Source organism: Lithobates pipiens, unplaced genomic scaffold, assembly GCF_037356315.1.
Source record: "Lithobates pipiens isolate NorthernLeopardFrog02 unplaced genomic scaffold, aLitPip1_a1.2 Scaffold_8, whole genome shotgun sequence".
NCBI classification, from domain to species: Eukaryota; Metazoa; Chordata; class Amphibia; order Anura; family Ranidae; genus Lithobates; species Lithobates pipiens.
The window spans coordinates 248,336,485-248,361,255 of NW_027507903.1; the positions used below are offsets into that span (position 1 = coordinate 248,336,485).

General features: G+C 43.7%; 1 protein-coding gene across 5 annotated transcripts in view; it reads left to right on the forward strand.

Moving 5' to 3' along the window:
• The window catches only part of RASSF3 (Ras association domain family member 3), a 244,190-nt gene that overhangs the window by 129,731 nt on the left and 89,688 nt on the right, over positions 1 to 24,771 (forward strand). Inside the window, exon 1 of one of the 5 annotated variants that reach the window (XM_077469755.1) lies at positions 22,066 to 22,434. The exons of the other annotated variants lie outside the window; for them this stretch is intronic. Coding sequence (XP_077325881.1) covers positions 22,312 to 22,434 — 123 coding nt within the window. The 5' untranslated portion in view covers positions 22,066 to 22,311. Of the gene's footprint in view, positions 1 to 22,065; positions 22,435 to 24,771 lie in introns of those variants that run through there. 5 annotated transcript variants of the gene reach the window in all.

A 24,771-nucleotide genomic window follows, 5' to 3' on the forward strand; every position in this document is an offset into this window, starting at 1 on the left:
ATGCATAGTAGTCCATTATGCTTTACCTTTGCAGGGAAAAAAAGAGGAAGTAAACTCATCAGGGTTTACTTCCTCTTTAATAGTGAGCAGCACCATAGTGAAAAACAGTAAGTCTCACTCCAAATCTGGTTAGACTAGCTAGCACAGTGCCTTAGATGGTCTCACACTGTAGATATCCCTACTGTAAAGGCTAAAAGCACAAGAGTGTCTAGGCGCAGAATGTGCGCTACTGTTTTTAAGGATTGGCTGAAGGTAGATAGGGATGGAATTCTCACACCTCTCCACCTCAACCATTCAATCAGAGAAAGACTTTTATTCATTCTTAATTCCTAATGAATGGATGAGCAGCCATTCCCAACTCACTTTTGTTCTGGAAACAAGAAGGGAAGTCCCCAAACCGCTGCCAGAATAGTGTACTGTATACTGTATGTAGCTTGTGATATACATACAGTTTATACAGCGTTGACAGCTGCAACATCGATTAATAAAGGATATATTTAGTTTGGGCCAGCTTGGTCCAAACAAACTACATAAAGTCATAGTTCTCCTGGAGTTTGGCTTTTATAGTTAGCCTGTGCAGTTCAGAATTTGGTTCGCTGTTTCCTTTAAGGTACCCCTCAGTTGAATATATTGAATGGAAAAACAAAGCTCCACCATTCAAATTATATTTGTGGTTTTCTTTCAAGACTAGCAAAGACATTCCTTTCCTTGTGTAATATAAACTTTGTGTAACATCTCCCTTTTTCCTCTTATCTCTTCATATTTGGAGAGCCAGGTGTATGCAGTCTTTCCTGCAACTTCATCATCAGGCTAATTTTAGTGATGAATGCTGACCACTGCAAAAAGCTGTTTGTGGTACTGAGTTCAAGTCAAGTTCATGACGTGTTTGCTGTCCGCAACCTTAACAAATTGGGAGAGTAACTTAAAAAGTATAGAATGTACTACAAAGCAGATCTTTTTGCCCTTTTGGGGCTATTGTGTACATAGGGCCTAAAAATATTTTTTAAATGTTTAAATTGAACCTTTAATATGGTGATGTAAAACCTAGAACTTATGTTTAGAAGGCTCCCTTCAAAGCCACAGCCCTACCTTTGCAGGGCTTTCCCACCTAATTGATGTGCCACAGGAGCCATCAAGTGATCTATGTAAGTACTGACTTTCTGTGTGTTAGTATTAACATAATACCAGGCACATTCCCTACGTGGCTGGCCTTTGGTCTAACAGTAGATTACTCAGGCCATGGAAATTGTGCTGTGCATTCTGGGACAAGAGAAGCATGAACATTTATTCCATACCCAGAAGTTTGATTTTAGAAGATTAGCAGGCAGGCACTTTAAAGGTAAAGAGTGGCAGGTAAGGGTGCCGGTGTTCTGACAAAATGTAGAATCCGGCAGAATATCGAACCACGTCACTTCCTGTCACGTGGAATCGGCAATAAACCACACGCACTGCACGTGCGGACCGCGTCATCTCCGCATACGCAGTGCATCATCGCTGACGTCAGGACACCGTACTGAGGATGCAGTCAGAAGGTGGCAGCGGACATCTTTTTACACCTACTCAAGTCTTGCACTCCACACTTATTTTTAACAGTAAACTCGTCTTATATAGTGCAAAACAGTATTTAGAAGTCCCTGACACTGTTTTGATGTTGAATTTTAAAAGCAGCGGAAATTCTGCAGATCTGATAGGTTTGCTAATCTGACAGAACACCAGTGCTTCTAAAATTCAACATAAAGAGTGTGACGGATTTGAAAATACAGTCTTTCACTATATAAGCTCAGTATAGTGCTAAAAATAAGTTAGTTGAAATACAAGACTTGGGTGGGAGTAAAAAGGTGTCCACTGCAGCCTAATGGCCTAATGACTGCCGGCTTAGTACAGCCGAGTGCGGGGTGTAGCAAGATGGCCGTCGGTAGACAAATTTGACATGCAGTGTCATGACGTCAGCAATGACGCACTGTGCATGCGCAGATGATGCGAGGTGCACGTGCAGTGCGTGTGATTTACTGCAACAGCTGATTCCACGTCACAGAACACCTGCTAACCATCTGTAATGTGACTGCGCAATTGGAGAATGCTATGCATTTATTGAGAAAATTCAAAGTAAGGCGATCTCCACTGTACAGGTACCCTCTCCACTTAACAATCCATGTTCACAGGTCCAATCACTGCTTCCTTCATTCAACCCCACCACTATTGACAAGGTTGCTAAACTTTATTCAAATGTCCAGCCTACCCACCTGCCCTTTGGACCCCGTTCTGTCATAAATGCTATGTTCATCCTCTGGCTCTATTCTACACTCTCTAACTCACATACCCAATCTCTCCCTCTCCTCTGGTATCTTCCCCTACTTAAAAAGCCCTCTCTGGACCCCGCTAACCTTAACAACCTTCACCCCCACCTCCATGCTCTCCTTTTTATCCAAACTTCTTGAATGTCTGATTTACAACCAAGTGAGCGACCACCTCGCCGTGAATAACCTTCTTGATCCCCTTCAAACTGGATTCCACCCTCAACACTCCACAGAAACCGCCCTCCTAAAACAAACCATCTACTAATGGCTAAAACCAATGGACACTATTCTGTACTCCTACTCCTGGACCTTTCTGCTGCCTTTGATACGTTTGTGTCAGAAACCATGAACCAGACCGAGACAGAAGTACAATTAAATCACACTTGTTTATTATTAATAAAAAATAAAAAGGTAAATGGAGTAAGCGTAGTCAAAGCATAGCCAGAGTCCAGTAACTGTATTGACTAGTCAGCCAGGCCAGAGTTCAGTAACCAAATCGGGTAATCAGCCAGGCCAGAAGTCAGGGATCCAAGTAGAGGAACAGCAAGCAGGATAAGGAGCCAGAAGGGATTTCAGCAAGCGAGTCTTTAAACAGGAACGCATGAGATGGTTTCTTGTGATGTGACCAAGGCGAAGGCAGAGATGAAGTGAGCTGGACAGCTTTAAGTAGGCAGGTCAGATGAGCAGGATCAGGAACAAATGGGTAACTGTGGAGAGATGAGAGCTGGCAATTAGCCGACAGCTGAACAGCCAGCCCAGAGAAGGAAGGGCTAAGCCAGCCCCGACAGGTTGCCCACCCCCTTCTCCTCAAAAAACTCCACGCTTTTGGTCTCCGAGACTGTACTCTTCACTGGTTCTCTTCCTACTTATCCAACCACACCTTTAGCATTATTTACAATTCTATCTCCTCCTCTCCTTTTCCTTTCTCTGTTGGGGTCCCCCAAGTTTCTGTTATTGGACCTCTCCTTTTCACGATCTACACCTCCTTCCTGGGTCAACTCATAACCTCCCATGGCTTCCATTACCATCTCTACGCTGACGACACACAAATTTATCTTTCTACCCCTAGACTCACTCATTCTGTCTCCTCAAATATAACTAATTTACTAACAGACATATCAGCCTGGATGTCACACCACTTCCTCAAACTCAATCTATCCAAAGCAAAGCTCATAATTTCTCCTCCCCACATGCCCCTTGCCCTGATCTCTGTCAAGGTCAATGGCACAACTATTATCCCAGCCCTTCATGCTAACGTTCTAGGTGTAATCCTGGATTCTGAACTATCCTTTCAGCCTCATATCCAATCCTGTCCAAATCTTGCCGCCTCAACCTCTGCAATATTTCCAAAACACGTCCCTTTATAACCAACGACACCACAAAGCTCCTAATTCACTCCCTGATCATCTCCCATCTCGACTACTACAACTCCCTTTTCCTTGGTTTACCTTTACAGAGGCTATCCCCCCTTCAGCCCGTAATGAATTCTGCTACCAGGCTTATCCACCTTACGAACCGCTCAGCATCTGCTACTCCTCTGTGTCAATCCTTCCATGGGCTCCTGCTCACCCAACAAATTAAAATACTAACAACAATTTACAAAGCCATTCACAACTCTGCTCCCAGCTACATCACTAACCTATTTTCAAAATACCAACCTAGTTGTTCTCTTCATTCCTCCCAAGACCTCTCTATCTCCCTTGTCACCTCCCATTCTCGCATCCAGGACTTTTCCCGAGCCTCTCCCATCCTATGGAACTCCCTTCACCAATCTGTCTGATTATCTCCTACTCTGCTTATAGACGATCCCTGAAAACCCATCTCTTTTTGTATTACTTGACCCTCCCTCCTAGACTGTACTATCTGCCCCAATGTTGTGAAGTGCAAACTGTTGGTGCTCTATAAATCCTGTATTATATTAATAATAATAATAATAATAATAAAAGTGTTCTTTGAATGTAAAAACTGGCATACCTAAAAGTTGGCATTATTAGGTAACACTTTTGTGAAAAAAAAGCAAACAAAAAAATATAGCATATACAATTGCTACACATGCCATAATGCAATTCAATGTTGATAAAAATTGCTCTTCTTTTTTAATCTGCAGCTTCTGTAGTTTTCTGTGAAATTAAATGTGATATGGCAACCTGGGTTTCCTGCTTGTGTGATTGGCTCACTGATCTCCCCAGACATCTGCAGTAAGATGCAAGTATAATTTTAGGCATCCTCTGCAATAGTAATAATATTCTTTGTAAGATACTCCTTAAGGGTTAAAGAAGAACTCCATGAAAAAATGTAATTCTCCCATGCAGTGGTGTTAACTGCTCGTTTTGTTTAGGGGTGCAAAGGAAAGCTGTACTTACCCGGTCCTTCGATCCTCCAGAACACACATATAGTCTATGGGCGTGATGTCAGGAACAGTCCAGTCACAAGACCGCTAGCGTGAAGGGGGGCAGGAGTGGCAGATTGGCGGATTTGCGTAAGCATATCTCCCCTAGACAAAAACAAACAGTTAACCAATGCAGCGCGGGCACCTACTGCATGGGGAAAATCTTCTTTTTTTTTTTTTTCATGGAGTTCTTTATTACTTCTAAAGGGATGCAGACCCTGCAACTTTTCTTCTTGGAACTCTACAAGTGCATCAGCTGATTATATTACCATTCCCACTCAGGAATCAGTATTCCAAGGACCTAGTTGAACAGCATTTTGTTAAGAAAAGAAACGAGTAGGAATCTGCTGCAAAGTTTGTTAAAATCCTTGCATAATACATTGATCACCCAGAGGGATTTGTTACTTTCTCAAAAAAAGTGGAGTTGCTCTTTAAGTATTCCCTAGCCTCATCTCAGTGTTTTACCTGATAGTAGTACCTAGAAAAATCTGTATAGTAGAACTGCTGGGGACTTTTGCCTGCCTCTCTCTGTAAACCCTGTAATTTGCTCTGTCTTGTATTCTACAAGTTCTTGCTGACACCAGCACTTTGTGTATCTCTGTTGTAATCTCATCACTGTACATGCACACTGGAATGTATTTGGGTGGATTGTGCTCTTTGTTGAGACAAAAAGCGTGAGATTTGTTGCGCATTTTTCTAAATTTCAAAATGATACATTTACATTGGTGCTTATCGCAAAATTAGTCTTTTTTTTTTTTAAATCACAAACTGTGCCCTTTCCTGGAAAAGAAAAAAAAAAACCTGAGGGTGTGTGCCAGTAGTAACTACCCAGGAATTATTATTATTATTATTTAAGGTACTTATATAGCACCAAATGATGGTTCTAACGCCTTTTAAGGGGCTTACAATCTCACATGTTCAAGTGTGGCATAACTATGATGTAATTAAGTCGTTTTTGAAGCTAGGGTCATACTTAAAGGCTCCATGCACCCTCTGTCTGGACAGTGCTGATATTGGCAGATCGCATACACCCCCCCCCCCCCCCCAAATAAATAAATAATAGTTCTCTATAGCAATGCACACCAAACTGAGCATGTGCAGAGTGCCCCCAAGGCTCTGTTCCATCAGCAGATGGATTGGGGACAGTAAATGAAGGGAAGGATCAGAGAAGACAGGATCAAACAGCCTTTTTACACAATGCGCAGTATTAACCCTTTAGATTCCGCAGAAGCTTTACTGCATATACAGAATGTTTTTTACTGTTGTGGGTAACACTTTAAAGGCATATTCTACCTTTTTATAAAAATAAATAAATATATATATATATATTTATTTATTTTTTATATTTTTTTTTGCATCAGTGCCTTCCAAGAATTGCAGTTGCAATCTGTAGGTTACAGGTGTGGACTTAGCTCAGTTATGAAGCTTGAAGAGGGAAACAGAACTATTATGCCTCATACACATGGTCGGAAATTCCGACTGAAAAAGTCTGATCGGTCATGTTGTTGGAAAATCCGATTGTGTTTGGGCTCTATTGGACTTTTTCTGTCGGAATTTCCGATGGAAAAAGTTTGAGAGCTGGATTTAAAATTTTCCGACAACAAAATCCGATCAAACTTTTTTCCAATCGTGTAGAAAATTCCGATGCACAAAGTGCCACACATGCTCTGAAAAAAATTGGAGATGAAAGCTATTGGCTACTGGCCTCTACATAGTCCCATCGTACGTTACGAACGTCACCTAGTTCCGAATGATCAGATTTTCCGACAACGTGTGTATGCAAGACTAGTTTCGGCCAAAATCCATCGAAAAAAATCAGACGGATTTTGTGGTCGGAATGTCTGACCGTGTGTATGGGACATTAGTCTGTCTGCCACTGTAACCTTGGACTTCACTAATTATTATGCATTGGCAAATGACTTGATGCCCTTTGTGTTTTAACCCTGTTCTTCATGATAGGGAGGCCTGAGCATTGAATAATTGCAGCTGGGTGGCTAAATTGTATTTGGGGTAAAGAATTGAGTTTCGAGGGTCTGAATTTTTAGATAGAAAATAAATAATTTTGTAGAAGTTACTATATCTATCTATGTTGTATTTAAAATGGTAAGAGCTTTCTGTGCTCCTGTTAATAGGGCCTCTATGTGTGAAAAAAAGAAACATGAACACAGAAATCAAAAATCAAAACTGTGAAGAAAAAAAATGTTCTGCGGCAATCGTTGACCTTGGCTCTACTGTATACAATGATGTTGAAAACTTTGTGCCTTAAAACAATCAAGACTTTCAGATCTCATACAAGTTTCCTTCCTTTCATTTTGGAATTTGTGTAAGAACAACACTGATGTAAGTTGTTGTTCTGCTTCACATACTATGTGTTATTTCATTGCGTATACATTTTCAGGCACTCTTTAAATGAAAAAAGTAAAACTATTCCAAGTAATACTAATTGACTACAAAATATCCCACTAGACTATAACAATTTTATTGTTCAGAAAAAAGCACTTCAGTTATGTTGTACACATGGAAAATATTTCCCAGTGCTACTCACATGATACATTAGGCTCAGTTGACAAAGCTAAAGCCTGGTACACATGGGCCGAATATCGACTAGTTTAACAGAAACTGTCACATGGGCATTCGGCCCATGTGTATACCAGCCTGTCTGACAGAAGATGGCTGAATGAGCATGCTGAAAACCCCAGCATCTGATCGCCATCTGATGATCGCTGGCAGCCAATGGCTGTGAGCGCTGACCGTTGTGTTCTGGCGGGGGGTGGGAGAATCTCCTATCAGAAAACAATAGCTCAGCGAGGAGCTATTGGATAGTTAGTACAGCGGGCTCCTCCAGATTATTCTTTTTTTCTCGTTTCTTGTAAATGGAAAAAAAAACTAATAATAGGCTTTACACACGAGGATAAGGAGTTTTAAAAAAGTGACTTATATTCAGCCATTGATGTTTCAAAATGAAAGTGATTGTAAAGAATTGCTTAATAAAATAAAATATGAAAGCTGTTATACTTACTTGCTCTCTGCAATGGTGTAGCACAGGGTAGCTCTGATCCTCCCCTTCTCGGGCCTGCTGGCAATGCTCCTGGCTCCTCCCCCTGCCGAGAGCCCCCATAGCAACCAGCTCTGTGTGTCCGTAGGCACATACAGCACAGCTTGGCCTGCCACCACCCCTCCTCATTGGCTGTGATTGACAGCAGCGAGAGCCAGAGGCTGTCTCTGAGGCAATGATAAGGGAGAGAGCTAAGAGAGCCGCTGCTCTTGTGCACATCCCTGGATTTAAATGGGGCTCAGCTGAATTTAAGGGGGGCTGGGGGGGGGAAGCTGCATGCAGAAGGTATACAAAGTCCCATTAGAAGCTGAAAGGGTCAGCTAATGAAGGACAAGATGCACTCTGTATGAATATTGGGACTTGAGCCTCTTTCACATGAGCGGTATGATCAGGTCAGCCTGTCAGATTGGAAGTTCCATGTAAGGCCCCTTTTACACCAGCGGAGCGATGAGGTCCACCTGTCCATTTTTCAGGCAGAACAGATCGGACCACCTATTGTTCTCTATAGGGTGGCCGATGTCATACGTTCGCCATCCGTCCGGCGGAACGAATGATAGTCTGTTGGAAATGGACATGCAGGTAAGTTCTATCTGACCGCCCCATAGAGAGCAGCGGGCTGAGCAGAGCAGAGCAGACCTAGTCTGAATTGTAATATATTGATATAAGTCAGTTTTCATCTGGCTGATCACATATCCAACATGAGTCCAGAAAGCTCCAATTAGTAAATGCACAAAAAACTGAATGGGCACAGATTTCACAAAAGGGACATCTATTCTCCTCTGATTCATCAGGGGATCAGTTCCAGGCCAGAGAGCGCCTGTGTTAAAGGGACCTTACAGGTGCACTCATTTTAAGAAAAAAAAAAGATCATCGGCAGTTCAAGGACTGATCGTTTATTATATAATAGCTTTGCTGTACCACCATTTTTTTGAATGATTGACTTGACATTGCAGTTTTCTTCAGACCCTTATCTTATGTATTTGGGTAGGCTGATATAGATAAACCATGAATTTCATGCTGTACAAATAAGCCTATTTACTTTGGTGGTAACAGGAGAGCATTTATTTTTTATTTTTTATACTATAAATGTACCAAAGTTCAAATACTGAAGACATTGGAAAGTAAATGGGCTTGGCATTCTGAATTTTTTTTTTTTACAAGGAGCAGCCTATGCGTTGTTGGTGAGAGGTATCTATAAAGTGATGTCTGTTTGAAAAAAAAAGGCCAGAAAAATGTATTGTACATTATACATTACAGTGCTACCTTAATATGAATGGATGGGTTTCTGCTTTTGCCCCCTAAACAGATTCATTTTCAAGAACAAACTTGGTGGCACTAAACAAGCCTCAACCACTAGATTTAACAGTGAAGGTTTAAAGTGTGTCTATGGTCAAAATGTAAAATCATATATATATTTTCACATAGTATTTCAGTCATTTCTAGCCTACTCCTATTAAACTGAACAATCTTGAATTTTTTTAACAGGCTCTGAGAAACCCAGAGAAGTGAAAACTGGGGTTACATGCAGTAACTTAGATGATTTTATCATAAGCACCCTCTAGTGGCCATAATGTAGTATTTTTCCTGAAATACCTCAATCAGGAGAAATACCAGATTGTGGCCACTAGATGGAGCTATCGTAGGTAATCATATTACATAAAATATGACCATTTTCTTGCTGAAGTTGTGCAAATGTTAAATTAATCGAAATGAACCCCTAAGTAAAGTGAAAACTGGGGTTACATGCAGTAACTGAGATGATTTTATCATAAGTACCATCTAGTGGCCATAATGTGGTATTTTTCCTGAAATACCTCAATCAGGAGAAATGCCAGCTTGTGGCCACTAGTTGGCGCTATCATAGGTAATCATATTGCATAAAATACGACAATTTTCTTGTTGCAGCTGTGCAAATGTTAAATAAATCGAAATGGACCCTTAAGTGAAGTAAAAACTGGGGTTACATGCAGTAACTGAGATGATTTTATCAGAAGCACCATCTAGTGGCCATAATGCAATATTTTTCCTGAAATACCTCAATCAGGAGAAATACCAGATTGTGGCCACTAGATGGTGCTATCGTAGGTAATCATATTACATAAAATATGACCATTTTCTTGCTGAAGTTGTGCAAATGTTAAATTAATCGAAATGAACCCCTAAGTAAAGTGAAAACTGGGGTTACATGCAGTAACTGAGATGATTTTATCATAAGTACCATCTAGTGGCCATAATGTGGTATTTTTCCTGAAATACCTCAATCAGGAGAAATGCCAGCTTGTGGCCACTAGTTGATGCTATCATAGGTAATCATATTGCATAAAATATGACAATTTTCTTGTTGCAGCTGTGCAAATGTTAAATAAATCGAAATGGACCCTTAAGTGAAGTGAAAGCTGGGTTTACATGCAGTAACTGCGATGATTTTATTGCAGATCTTTAAATCTGAGTTTTTGTGATTCTATGACATAGGAAACCTGACACTTAATTACAACTTCCTATGCATTATGACTCTAAAACTTTAATCTGGTATCCGGTAGCAAGCCGAGCTCCACAAAAATGTTACTGACCACCAAACAATATAATGATTAGGGAAAATGTTTGTAGGTTAGCCGCTAAAAAATGGAAGGTCATCCTTTTATATTCAGTACAATTGAAAACACATGCTCTGTGGTTGCGCTTAAAGTAATGAAGCTTGTAATGAGGTTATACACAATGTTAAAAAGACGACTGTCTATTTTGTACATTCACCCTTTATTAGTAAAAGTAAAGACCCAAGAACAGGTTTCTTTGCCGCACACCCACTATTGTGTAATGCCTCTTGTTTTGGAAACAGTTCTTGCATATCTGACAGCGAGTCAGTAGACTATGCTCTGTAGACGTTCGATCACTATTGTAAGGTAACAGGTTAATCCTGTTTATGGTCTTAGCGATGAGGTCACTGTAACCATAGATAACCTTGCTATTTACCCAAACACATTATGTGATTGAAACGCAATGTGTGCTGTCTGTTCTCCTTATTAACTATAAAATGTGCCTGTAGGGTGTGGAAATATTCTTCTTAATTTATGATTTTGAATAATATATCGTTATACCTGATAAGATTTGTATCTCTGTTCATCTGCTGTCATGATACACACACAGGCTACCAAGCTGTATTGTTAGGATAGTGACACTGCTTTTCCCTACTGCTGCTTGCAACGCCCTGTGCTATTTGTCTGCTGTACAGGGGATTGTGGAGAGATAATATATAGAAAGGTAGTTATGCTAGCAGTACTTTTAAAATAATTTTTAAAGTGGAGTTCTGTTCCTGATTTCGAGGGACTGTCTCTGATTTGGAACAAAGTCCCTCTGTCCCTCCGGGGGGCGTGGCAGGGGCTGTGTTCTATGCCTACATACTTTTGCTAATAGGTGTCCCTCATTTCTATCTCAATAAGTTGGGAAGTATGTATACTTGGCTGATCATAAAAATGCTCCCTCTCTTAAAGGGGTTGTAAAGGGAATTATTATTTTTTTTTAAATAACAAACATGTTATACTTACCTCCACTGTGCAGCTCGTTTTGCACAGAGTGGCCCCGAACCTGCTCTTCTGGGGTCCCTCGGCGGCTGTCTCGGCTTCCCCCCCACAAGTACTTCTCACGTTCACGCAAGCTCCCTCGCGTGGTGAGAAGCATTTGCGGGCGCGCTCCCGTGATACAGCCGGCGGCTATAGCCACTCACTGTATCACTCGGCCCCACCCCCCGGCGTGCCGCGTCATTGGATGTGATTGACAGCAGCGCGAGCCGATGGCTGGACTGCTTTCAGTCCATCCACTCCAGCCAATCAACGGCCAGGCTGAGTGGCGAAGAGGATGTCGGGGAGGAGCGTGGGACTTTCGTGGGGTCAGGTAAGTAAAACAGGGAGGCTGGGGGCGTCGGCACTGTCAGATGTTTTTTCAGCTTAATGCATAGAATGCATTAAGCTGAAAAAACTTTTACCTTTACAACCCCTTTAACACCTACTTACCTGCTCAAATCTAGTCACGTGATACGTCTCCCCTGTGTAAGCCAGCGACAGCTGCCGGGGAGAGGACAGAGCATTCGACAACAGCTGGTAATCTGAGAGTGGTGATGTCACCCATAAAGTATAAATAATGTTTCAGATATATAAAACTAAAGTCCATATGTGGGAGCCCCACCCCTAGTTTAGTTTTCCACTAGAGATTTGGGGGGGGGGGGCGGATTCTTGACACCCTGGGCTAACAGGAAGTGGTTGAATGACACTGGGTTTCATTCAGCCCACAAGAGGAGTGGCACCGCATTGTTGGATCGGTAAGTCTGTGGGGGACAGCACCAGAGACCGGGTGAACATAGCAGTTGGAGCTGCTTTTATCTTATTTGGTTGATTGGGCTTTAACCGCTTCCTGACCAACCGCCACATAAATACTGCGTCAGGTTGGCTCCCCTGCGTGAGCCGTCATAGCTATACATTGGTTTACGGGGTCATGATAGTGGGCGCGCGCCCGCTGCACAGCGGGGGTACCGATGCTTTTGACCGCCGGCCATGAGCAATCGTGACCAGGAGACACAGAACAATGACAAGAGTGTGTAAACACACACTTCCCTGTTCTGTTCTGACAGGAGTGACAGATCGTGTGTTCCTATTAGCTAGGAACCACGATCCTTCACTTCCTCTAGTCAGTCCCTTCTCCCTTCAGTTAGAATCACCTCCCAGGGAACACAGTTAACCCCTTGATCGCCCCCTAGTATTAACCCCTTCACTGCCAGTGACATTTTTACAGTAATCGCAATGCATTTTATAGCATTGCTTGCTGTATTAATGCACATGGTTCCAAAAATGTGTCAAAATTGTCCGCTGTGTCCACCATAATGTCACAGTCACAATAAAAAAATCGCAGATCGCTGCCATTACTAGAAAAAAAAATTAATAAAAATGCTATAAATCTATCCCCTATTTTGTAGACGCTATAAGTTTTGCGCAAACCAATTAATATACGCTTATTGTGATTTTTTTTTTACCAAAAATATGTAGAAGAATACATAGCCTAAACTGAGAAAAAAATTAATGCCTTTTTTTTTTCAAATTTGTCGCTCTTTTCTTCTTTATAGGGGAAAAAATCAAAACCGCAGAGGCAATCAAATGCCACCAAAAGAAATCTCTATTTGTGGGAAAAAGGATGTCAATTTTGTTTGGGTATAACGTCGCAGGACTGCACAATTGTCAGTTAAAGTGGTAGTAAACCCTCACTTTTATTTATTTTTTTAAACAAAAAAACCTGCAAGGCAAAGGCATAATGGGCTAGTATGCAGTGCATACTAGCTCATTATGAAATACCTCCCCAGGACGAGGCATCGGTATCTCACCCGATCCATGCTGAGGGAGCTGACATGTTGCCTCGGCCTGTCTTCTGGGTATTGCGGCTCCAGCACTGTGAGTGGCCGAAGCCACGATGCGTCTTTTTTTCCCGGCAAGGTCTGGCAGTTCTGCCGGACCTTCAGCCGGGCCTTAACAGCACATGTCCCACATGATGTCAGCGGCTGCATGAAAAGTAAATATCTCCTAAACCGTACAGGTTTAGGAGATATTAATTTTACCTACAGGTAAGCCTTATTATAGGCTTACCTGTAAGTAAAAGTTCAAAATAAGACTATACAACCACTTTAAAGCGACGCAGTGCCGAATCGCAAAAAGTGCTCTGGCTAGGAAGGGTACAGCAGTATTATTTTTACTGTTCTACTTTAATACATAGGAAGGAGAATCTACCCTAAAAGCACTAATATTTGGTTATCTTTATAATTTATTCAACTTGATTATTTGGTGGAGTGACGAACTAGCCAATTGTGTCCCGGATATAAAAGGTAACCAAATAACGCAGGCTCTGCTTTTATCTTACTATGATTTATGGAGCTTTGATCTCAATGGAAAGGTATTGTCAGAACTATTTGGTTGGAGGAAAGGGTGGTGACAGAATTATATATCAGTGAATGTTCGGAATCTGACCTCAAGGCAGAGAGAAAGGAACTACCCTAATGACTAAGGATGATAATGAGAAAACTAGGTAATGAATATGTATAGTATTGATGACAGTACTATATTCATTATACTCATCAGAGATCACAGGAGGAATGCATGTATCTTTCCAATCTAAGTTTCATATAATTATTAATTAAAAATTATTATAAAATGACCAAATTAAATTTGGTAATTTGGTTCACCTTTACCAAAAACTGCCTGTGCAGATGAGAGATGTCGATAGAACAAAATGCGCAGCTTTCATCAAAATCATATTATGCCCTTGTTATACGGTAGGTGTAGGCCGTTTACATACCTCATGAAGCATGCCTGGAAAACTCCCAGGATGTCGCTTAGAGAGGTCCAGCTGTTAGTTCCTGTACACACGATTGAAAAATTCCGACGGAAAAGATCCGATCGGACCATGTTGTCGGATAATCCGACCGTGTGTGGGCTACATTGGACTTTTTCCCTCAGAATGTCCGACCAACAAAGTTTGAGAGCTGGATATAAAATTTTCCGACAACATGATCCGATCGGACAAAATCTGATCGTTTGTAGAGAATTCCGATTGGACAAAGTGCCACGCATGCTCAGATCAAGTTACGAGAGCAAAGCTATTGGCTACTTGGCACAACGTAGTCCTGTCGCAATTCTGTTCCACTTCCCATTATAGCCATGGACTCAGCTCTGGGGTGAATGTAAGCTCGCTCCCTGTATCTGGAGGTACCTTTTTGCTCCCAGTAAACCCAGTATTGGCTTCTATGAATGGAGGAGTTGGGTAGAAAAGGTGGACATAGTTGGAGGAGGGCCTGTTACTGCTCCCTTAAGCCAGGTACACACGGGCGGATTGTATGGCCTACTTAGTCCGTCATACAATCCGACGGACAGTCCGTCATACTTTCCAATGAACGGACTTGACCACACACGGATGCACAAACAGTCCGTTGAAAGCTTGCGCGATGACGTGTACAGCACGTACGACGGGACTAGAAATAGGACGTCCAATACACAGCAATGCAACCTTCCGCCGTGTAAATCCTTTCTGAGCATGCGCCATTCTTAGTCCGTCGAACTAGCCTACTCACGAGCGGATTGTCCGCTGAAACCAAAGTATGACGGACAACATTACGAAAATTCCGAAATACTTAGTCCGCCAGACTGCACGCTGAAAAAGTCCGCTGAAGCCCACACACGAGCGGACTGTCCGCTGAAATGTGTTTCGGCGGACTAAGTAGGCCATACAATCCGCCCGTGTGTACGCGGCTTTAGTTTTATTAACCCCGCTGCACTAGGAAATATGACAACAGAGTGGGATTGGGGACACAGCAGAAAGGAACACATCACATTGAGGGTAAAATCCCTTGTGCTGATTATTTGTTTGTTTTATGCCCTGTACACACAACCGGTTTTCCCGTCGGAATAAACTCTGAAGGTTTTTCCGACGGAATTCTGCTCAAGCTGTCTTGCATACACACCAAAGTCTGACCGTTAAGAACGTAGTGACGTACAACACGTATGATGGGACTAGAAAATGGAAGTTCAATAGCCAGTAGCCTATAGCTTCCGTCTTGTACTTGCTTCAGAGCATGCATAGTTTTTGGTATGTCGGAACAGCATACAGACGAGCATTTTTCCTGATAGGAATTGGTTCCGTCGGAAATATTTAGAACACATTCTATTTCTAGGTTCGTCAGAATTTTTCGACATACAAAGTCCGATGGGACATACACACGATCAGAATATACAATGAAAAGCTCCCAATGGACTTTTTCTGTTGTACATTCCGCTCATGTGTACTCAGCATACGTTAACTTAAATTGGTTGTAAAGGCAGAAGTTTTTTTTCATCTTAATGCATTCAATGCAGTAAGATAAAATACTTCTGTGTGCAGCAGCCCCCCTAATACTTACCTGAGACCATCTTGATCCAGCGATGTTGTACAAGAGGCTCGGCTATCCGGGACTCTCCCTCCTGATTGGCTTAGACACCACAGTGGGAGCCACCATCAGAGTCAGTGAGCCAATGAGGAGAGAGAGGGGACAGAGCCTAGTTGTAGCTCCAGGTTTGAATGGACACCGGGAGCTGTGACTGGGCTCGGGTGCCCCCCATAGCAAGCTTCTTGCTGTGGGGGCACACAGCAGGCGGGAGGGGCCAGAAGCGGGACCTGAGAAGAGGAGGACTCAGGCTGCTCTGTGCAAAACCACTACACAGGGCAAGTAAGGATAACATGTTTGTTATTTCCATACAAAAAGAAAACAAAACTTCAGTATCACTTTAAGCTTTAAAGCCATTTAAGTTCTGGAAATAGAGTAGGCCTCCAGTGATACCACAGTATGTAAACTGATGGATGTGTAATGGTGAATCACAGTCCCATACACATTCTGAGGTATGCAATTATTGCATAATGAAAATTAGGTCATTCCAGACCAAGAACTGACTTGAACACGATTTCTTGCCAAAGTATGCAGAGACCTGCCATTGCCTGTAAACATGTATTTGTCTTTTTAAATCTACAACACTGGAATAAATAGATGTTTGCTCACACCAGAGGAGAGCATAGAAAAATAACATTGACATCCATTGCTAAGCTCTCCTTCAGGGCACAAGTTCCCTCACTGATATGCTGATCTATTGGCATTAAGCCTAAAAAAATGTGATCTATTGCAGATTATCAGTCCTTAGAGGAGGTTCCTGCATTCAGGTTTATTTCTTTATTTTCACCTGGTAATCCTGCAAATAAATGTCTTGTTCCTGGGTGGCTACTCTTACTGGCTTCGCTGTATCTCTGGAGTGAGCCATTGTCACACAAGCTCAACATATTGAGAAACGCACAACTGATGTAACTGTACTTTTTAACCTCCAGTAAATTCTTACAAACGGGCATTTTAATGCAAAAAAGCATTCATGCACCTTTTTTTTTGCCCTTAAATTCTCCTTGTGTTTGTTTGTTTTTTGTACTTATAACCCCAGTAAGGCCTTATTCGCACAGGTGGTAAAAACAGGCAGCTGTCCCACATTTTTACCACCCATCAAAATCCTGGAAGTATCTCCCCTATCTTCTGAAAAGTAATAAAACGTAGATTGCTTTTTTGAATGCAGTAGATACTGCCTTCCAGGGGCGGACTGACCATTGGGCTACTCGGGCACTGCCCGAGGGCCCCATGCCACTAGGGGGCCCCAACCGGGGTGCCAGCCTCAGTAAAACCAGGGACAGTATGTAAAAAATTTGTGTTTTTTTTTTTTTTTTACATCTGTCTTTGAAATGTCCCTTACCGAGATCCTTTTGGTCTAAAAATCCCCAGATTATAGCTGCCCCACCTCTTCAGTACCTTCTCAGCCAATAGAAACATGTCTATGTGTACTGTGTGTGTGTGTTTGTGTATACTGTGTGGTCCCATAATCTCTGATTGCCTGGGGGCCCCATAATCTCTTATTGCCCGGGGCCCCATAATCTCTTATTGCCTGGGGGCCCCATGATTTGTCAGTCCGCCCCTGCTACCTTCTCTGTGAACTGCATTGGGATGACATCTAGTGTGATAGTTATTTCCTGATACGTATTTTACATTATTACCATTGAGCACCTTCCTATAGGGTATGAAGGATATGTTTTTTTCTACTGGATTCCAAATGCATCTTCCCCTCTTCATCTCCATTATGATGGCCATACACGCTTCAGCAAATTATCAGTTTTTGATCAATCTCTTCTGATAGGGATAATTGATCTATAATCAACAACCCATTTGATCGATATACCGCACACAGGCAAGTGGATCTCAATCAATATTTAAAGCGTTTGTTAGCCTAATATTTCATATTCCTGATATGTGGCTGCTGTACCATGTACCCGTATGGAAAAGTATCCTGTTCTCCTTATTACTTCCTTTGTGTGAAATCCCTGGTATTCCTGGCAATCTCTCTACTGTCCTATTAAAAACTGACAACACTAAGCAGGAGAACACAGCATGGTCAGTTCTCTAGTTATGCTGGGAACTTGGTATGCTCTCCTCCAATGATCAGACTTGTCCTGACACACCTCCGCTGCACAGCCATTCACTGGGAAGCTCAGTGTCGTCTGCTTCTCCTCCTCCCCCCAGCTTTTATGCAGCTGAGGTAGTGTGATTATATTTATAGTCATATCATATTTATAATGTTTTTTTTTTTTACATCTATGTAAAAAAAAATTTAATTGTATTTCTTTTTTAAACTGGGTTGTTTTACCAGGTTATCGTTTACAATCACTTTACGATACGATTGATAAAATATCATAAATTACAATCGCATAATCTGAGCGAATATGATCATATTCATGAACAAAGTATCTCAGTGCTTTCAATCGATGCAAAATGATGGCTAAATTTCCACCATGGCCAATTGACTTTGTTTTTTAATCCAATCTAAATTGAGCCTTTATTGATCAGAAGAGAAATTCTGTCTCTTCAATTGTATGCAGATTCAGTCTTTTAATTGAATTACACATTGATCAGATAATGAAGGTAAAGCTTGTGTGACCTCCATTACATGTAGTAGGCGGAGTAGTCGTTTAAAGAAGAAAGATAACATTGTTTGTCAGCTCACAGAAAGTGACAAGGTCACCACATTTCTAGCAGGTCAACAGATTATTATTCCATACTGGATTATTACACTTTAACTAGACTTAAAAATGTCCCCTCTCCCTTCCTAACACCCGTTTTGACTAACCTGTGTTAAAATGATGTACAGTGCCTTGAAAAAGTATTCATACCCCTTGATATTTTCCACATTTTGTCATATCACAACCAAAAATGTAAATGGTTTTTATTGGGATTGTATGTGATAGACCAACAGAAAGTGGCACATAATTGTGAAGTGGAAGGAAAATGATAAATGGTTTTCAACATTTTTTTTACAAATAAATATGTGAAAAGTGTGGTGTGTATTTGTATTCAACCCCCTTTTAACTCTGATACCCCTAACTAAAATCTAGTGGAACCAATTTCCTTCAGTAGTCACCTGATTAGTAAATAGTCCACCTGTGTGTAATTTAATCTCAGCGTAAATACAGCTGTTCTGTGAAGCCCTTAGAGGTTTGTTAGAGAACCTTAGCGAAAAAGCAGCAACATGAAGGCCAAGGAAAATACGAAACAGGTCAGGGATAAAGTTGTGAAGAATTTTTTAGGGGATGTAAACCCTCGAGGATTTTCACCTTAATGCATTCTATACATTAAGGTGAAAAACCTTTTGTGGTTCAGCAGCCCCCCTTTTACTTACCTGAACCCGATCGTTCCATCCAGCGACGGGGATGAGCAAAGCAACTCCAGGTGCTGTCTCTGGTCCTCGTTGGCTGGATTAATAGTAGCAGGAGCATTGGTTCCCACTGCTGTCCATCAAAGCCAGTGACATGGGGGGGTGGGGCCGAATCCTGCTGTCTGTCTCAATGGACACAGCAGCAGGACTCGGGAGCATGCCCACACGACTGCCCCCAGGGAATGGGGGTTTCCGCGTGGGCACTTGAGAAGAGGAGCGCCAATGGGGGACCCCAGAAGAGGAGGATCGGGCCCTTCTGTGCAAAACCCTTGCACAGAGGAGGTAAGTATGACATGTTTATTTAAAAAAAAAAAAAAAAAAAAAAGAACCTTTACAACCCCTTTAAAGCAGGGTTAGGTTATAAAAAAAAAATATCCCAAGCTTTGAACATCTCACGGAGCACTGTTCAATCCATCATCTGAAAATGGAGAGAGTATGGCACAACTGTAAACCTACATGTTCACCCACCTAAACTGACAGGCCGGGCATAGAGAGCATTAATCAGAGAAGCAGCCAAGAGGCCCATAGTAACTCTGGAGGAGCCGCAAAGAGCAACAGCTCAGGTGGGAGAATCTGTCCACAAGACAACTATTAGTCGTGCACTCCACAAATCTGTCCTGTATGGAAGAGTGTCAAGAAGAAAGCCATTGTTGAAAGAAAGACATAAAAAGTCCAGTATGCAGTTTGTGAAAAGCCATGTGGGGGGACACAGCAAACATGTGGAAGAATGTGCTCTGGTCAGATGAGACCAAAATTTAAGTTTTTGTCCAAAAAAGTAAAACGCTATGTGTTGGCACTGTTGGTGCTGCACTGTAATGGGGGCTTTGATGATCAGTGTGCTGATTACCTGTACAGTCTTCCCTGCGAGCTGATGCTGATGATTGCCTCTCCTCTCCTCGCACACATTAACAGGTGATTGGCTGTGATTGAACATTGGTAAAGAGCCGCACCGTCGGGACATGGTGCACCCCCCCCCCCCCCCCGCTGGTGCACGATTGCAATGACACTGGGGTGATGTCATATGCATATTGTGGGTGCGCAATGTCGGTGACACTGGGGCGAGGTCATATGCATATTTTGGGTGCGCGATGGCAGTGACACTGGGGCCACGTACGGGGTGCAGAGTTCAGGAGTGCACCATGTACAGAGCGCAGAGTTTAGGCGTGAGCTATGTACAGAGTTCAGGAGTGCGCCACGTACAGAGTGCAGAGTTTAGACGTGAGCTATGTACAGGATGCATAGTTCAGGAGTGCACTAGGTGCAGGAGTGTGCAGAGTTCAGGAGTGCGCCAGGTGCAGGGTGCAAAGTTCAGGAGTGTGCCAGGTGCAGGGTGCACAGTTCAGGAGTGTGCCATGTACAGAGATTAGGAGTGAGCTATGTACAGGGTGCAGAGTTCAGGAGTGCGCCATGTTCAGAGTGCAGAGTTTGGGAGTGCTCTATGTACAGGGTGCATAGTTCAGGAGTGCACCAGGTGCAGGAGGGTGCAGAGTTCAGGAGTGCGCCATGTGAAGGGTGCAGAGTTTGGGAGTGCACCACATGCAGGGTGCAGAGTTTGGGAGTGCGCCAGGTGCAGGGTTCAGAGTTTGGGAGTGCACCAGGTGCAGAGTTCAGGAGTGCACCAGGTGCAGAGAGCAGGAGGGTGCAGAGTTCAGGAGTGTGCCACATGCAGGGTGCAGAGCTTGGGAGTGTGCAGGGTGCAGAGCTTGGGAGTGCGCTGGGTACAGAGTTCAGGAGTGCACCAGGTACAGAGTGCAGGAGTGTGCAGGGTGCAGAGTTTGGGAATGCGCCACGCGCAGGGTTCAGAGTTTGGGAATGCGCCGCGCGCAGGGTGCAGAGTTTGGGAATGCGCCACGTGCAGGGTGCAGAGTTTGGAAGTGTGCCACGTGCAGGGTGCAGAGTTTGGGAGTGCGCCAGGTGCAGGGCGTAGAGTTTGGGAGTGCGACATGTGCAGAGTTAGGGAGTGCGCCAGGTGCAGGGCGCAGAGTTTGGGAGTGCGACATGTGCAGAGTTCGGGAGTGCGCCAGGTGCAGGGTGCAGAGTTTTGGAGTGCGCCAGGTGCAGAGTTTTGGAGTGCGCCAGGTGCAGAGTTTGGGAGTGCGCCAGGTGCAGAGTTTGGGAGTGCGCCAGGTGCAGAGTTTGGGAGTGCGCCAGGTGCAGAGTTTGGGAGTGCGCCACATGCAGGGTGCAGAGTTTGGGAGTGCGCCACATGCAGGGTGCAGAGTTTGGGAGTGTGCCACATGCAGGGTGCAGAGTTTGGGAGTGTGCCACATGCAGGGTGCAGAGTTTGGGAGTGTGCCACATGCAGGGTGCAGAGTTTGGGAGTGCGCCAGGTGCAGAGTTTGGGAGTGTGCCACATGCAGGGTGCAGAGTTTGGGAGTGTGCCACATGCAGGGTGCAGAGTTTGGGAGTGTGCCACATGCAGGGTGCAGAGTTTGGAAGTGTGCCACATGCAGGGTGCAGAGTTTGGGAGTGTGCCACATGCAGGGTGCAGAGTTTGGGAGTGTGCCACATGCAGGGTGCAGAGTTTGGGAGTGTGCCACATGCAGGGTGCAGAGTTTGGGAGTGCGCCAGGTGCAGAGTTTGGGAGTGTGCCACATGCAGGGTGCAGAGTTTGGAAGTGTGCCACATGCAGGGTGCAGAGTTTGGGAGTGCGCCATGTGCAGGGTGCAAATTTCAGGCTGCAAAACTGGATGTGAGGGTCACATGACAAGACCTTGTGCTTGACATACACTGTCATACAGTATATGCTGTAGGGTTTAGTGAAGGAGGTGGGACATGGCCGGTGGGTGGAGCTGTTCTCTGTATACAGGAGTAGTGTCCACCTTTAGGGTGAGGTCTAGTGAAGGCGGGTATAGCTGATTGGCAGAGCAGTGTCTGTATAGACAGCGCTGTTCACCTGTACGGGCCGTCCCAGGAGGCGGGACTGTGGCATGTGGCGCTGTGCTGTGTATAGAGTAGGCGGGGTGTTCCACCTGTAGCGTTCAGTGCAGGAGGCGGTCCTGTGGCCGGTAGGTGGAGCTGTGCGTCCACAGAGCAGGAAGTCTATCTCCTCATCTCAGTACGGTGCGGACGGCAGCGCTTTCGTGGCCAGAGAGTTATCTAGTATAGTTCCTTCTGTCACCCGGCCGGGCTCCGCTCTATGGTGTGGTAATCCCCGGACTGTCCTTGTGTGGTGTGCGTATCGGTGTAATGCCCCGGGAGGAGGAGGAGGCTACTGAGCAGCCCGGCCGGGTGGAAGGCATGCGGTGCTGAGCCGTGTATCGGCAGCAGATGACGTGGAGTAGCACTATGAGCAGCGGATACAGCAGTCTGGAGGAAGACTCCGAGGAGTTTTACTTCACCGCTAAGACTTCCTTCAAGAGGAGCCCGTGGAAGGGAGCCCGTGGCCAGCATGTGAGTAGTTACCTAGGGAGGGGCTATCCATCCATCCATTAATCCCTCTGTGCGAGCTTCATATGGGATGATGGCACTGCTCCACCCACAACTGCCCATTATTGATGAGCTGTGTGCCCTGTACTTCTCACATTGCCACTCTCATATGGTGTTTGGTGTCCTGGTTTGCTATGTGAGGACTGGTATCCACCGCAATCCCTGCGTTCAGTGTGTGCGGAATCATGCGATTAACGTGCGTTCTTTTTATTTTTTTGCGAAACTGCATTTGCGATGTGTTCACAAGCAAAAAAAGTGCGTGTTAAATGCCCTGCAATGGTTGTCACTAGTGCGATGGTTGAAAACCATGTATTTTAATGGACATTCTACTAATCCACTTCTAAATGCAGCGACTCAAGTCACAGCAACGCCAAAAAAAACATTCTGCACTACTTTGATGCGACTTGAGTTGCATACAGTGTAAAGGTCACAGCGGAAATCCCACGACTTTGGAGTCACACTAGTGATAACCGAGCCTAAATGAGGCTCATGGAATATCCTTTTAAATTTTTCCGCCTTTGTACATTTGTACTGCGATTTTTTAAGAACGCACTATACAGCGCCTGGTGTGCGTCCTGGTTCCAGGTTTACATGTAAGCTGATTGCACGCATTCCCCAAACCTGCAGGCAAAGTGCACTGCTCTTTAGCAGAATACTTCTTAATGGCACCCCCCCCCCCCACACACACACACACACACACACCAGAAAAGCACTGCGTCACACTTTTTTTTTGGGGGGGGGGGGTGCTGTAGCATAGGAGTCTCGCTGTACAATGATGGTAGGTCACCCCCACCCGCTGACGCCAGGGTTGCCACCGCATTCCTTTAAGCCCAAACATATAAGTACACAGGTTCTGTGGCTGGTTAAGGTGGTAATTAAACTCGGTGCCTTATCAGCCACAGAACCTGTGTAATAAAGGGATGAGGTGGCAACCCTAGCCGAGGCACACCGCGTGTATTACTGCAGGCAATGGTGAAGCAGCCCTATATAGTCACTGAATTTACATAGGAGCAGCAGGTGGTGTTCACAAAGATTTCCAGGGGGTTCCTGTAGCTCACTCAGCCCTTTTGTCATTTGCAGAAATGAATTTAATGAACTTGGAATCCTAACAGACTCTTTTTATGACTGATTCAACAGGTTTTCCTTGTTCTGAAACAAACGTATTCTTTTACTGAAGCTGTCAGCTTATCTGCTGCAGCAATCAGAAAGCATTGATCAGACTAAAGTCTGGCAAATGAGACACACACTGCGATTTAATTATTATTATTTTTTGCTCCTCCCCCTTAGCTGAAAGAGTCTGCAGATCCATGTATCTGAAATGACAGGTGTCTACAAATGGCAATGCCCGCTCAGCCCATACAATGCATTGGCAGGCTGACAAGCTGCTCAAACAGCCAGCAGTGATTGTGAGCAAACAGTCAGTTGTGGCCACCGTTAGCCTAATGTAAAAAGAACTTAAAATGCCTAGGTGTGAATCCAGGCTTAGCGTTTGATTTACTAAAACTGAAGAGTGCAAAATCTGGTGTAGCTGTGCATAGAAACCAATTTCCAAGTTTCTTTGCCAAAGCTTAATCGAACAAGCTGAAGTTAGAAGCCTAAAAGGCTACTATATATGGCTTCACCAGATTTTGCACTCTTCAGTTTTAGTAAATCAATCCCTGCGGGTCAAGTGAGGTTTTTAATATTTTAAATACTTCCCCAAAATAAGTCTACTGTTAGACAACATTTGGACCTTTACTAAGCCAGAAGCCCATTTATCAATAATCCAATGATCACAATCCAGCTTAATTTACTATTGAAAACAAGGCTGGAAGTACAATAGGCAATTTCCTGAGGATCCACACCCACCTTTATAACAAGTGTATTGTGGCTGCCCTTTACTCCATTAGCACAGTGCACATTTATTATGTAATTTAGTTGTAGCAATTAGGACATAATTAAGTTCCATTTACAGTATTCAGATTTTTGCTAATCCTCAGATCCGGATTGTGGTGTGTTATGGTGTTAGCAGTTTGCACAATCTAGTTTCTTGCTGGTCGTGTGTCTGTTTTTTCGGGTAGGGTTAAATGCAGCTGTGTCTTGGCGTATCCCTCTGCGTGCCTCTCGTCTAATCCTCGGTGTATACGTCAGCCACATAGTGGCCTAATAATGTTACCTTCTCAATGTGCCCATATTGTATACAAGGCAACTGGAGCTGTGTAGTGTCCGATGTGACTCATGTCTTGAGTGTATGAGGGGACAAGCTGGAAATTACAGTGCCTCTTTAACCGTTTTTGTTGATTGAGTTGTTCAAAATTGTAT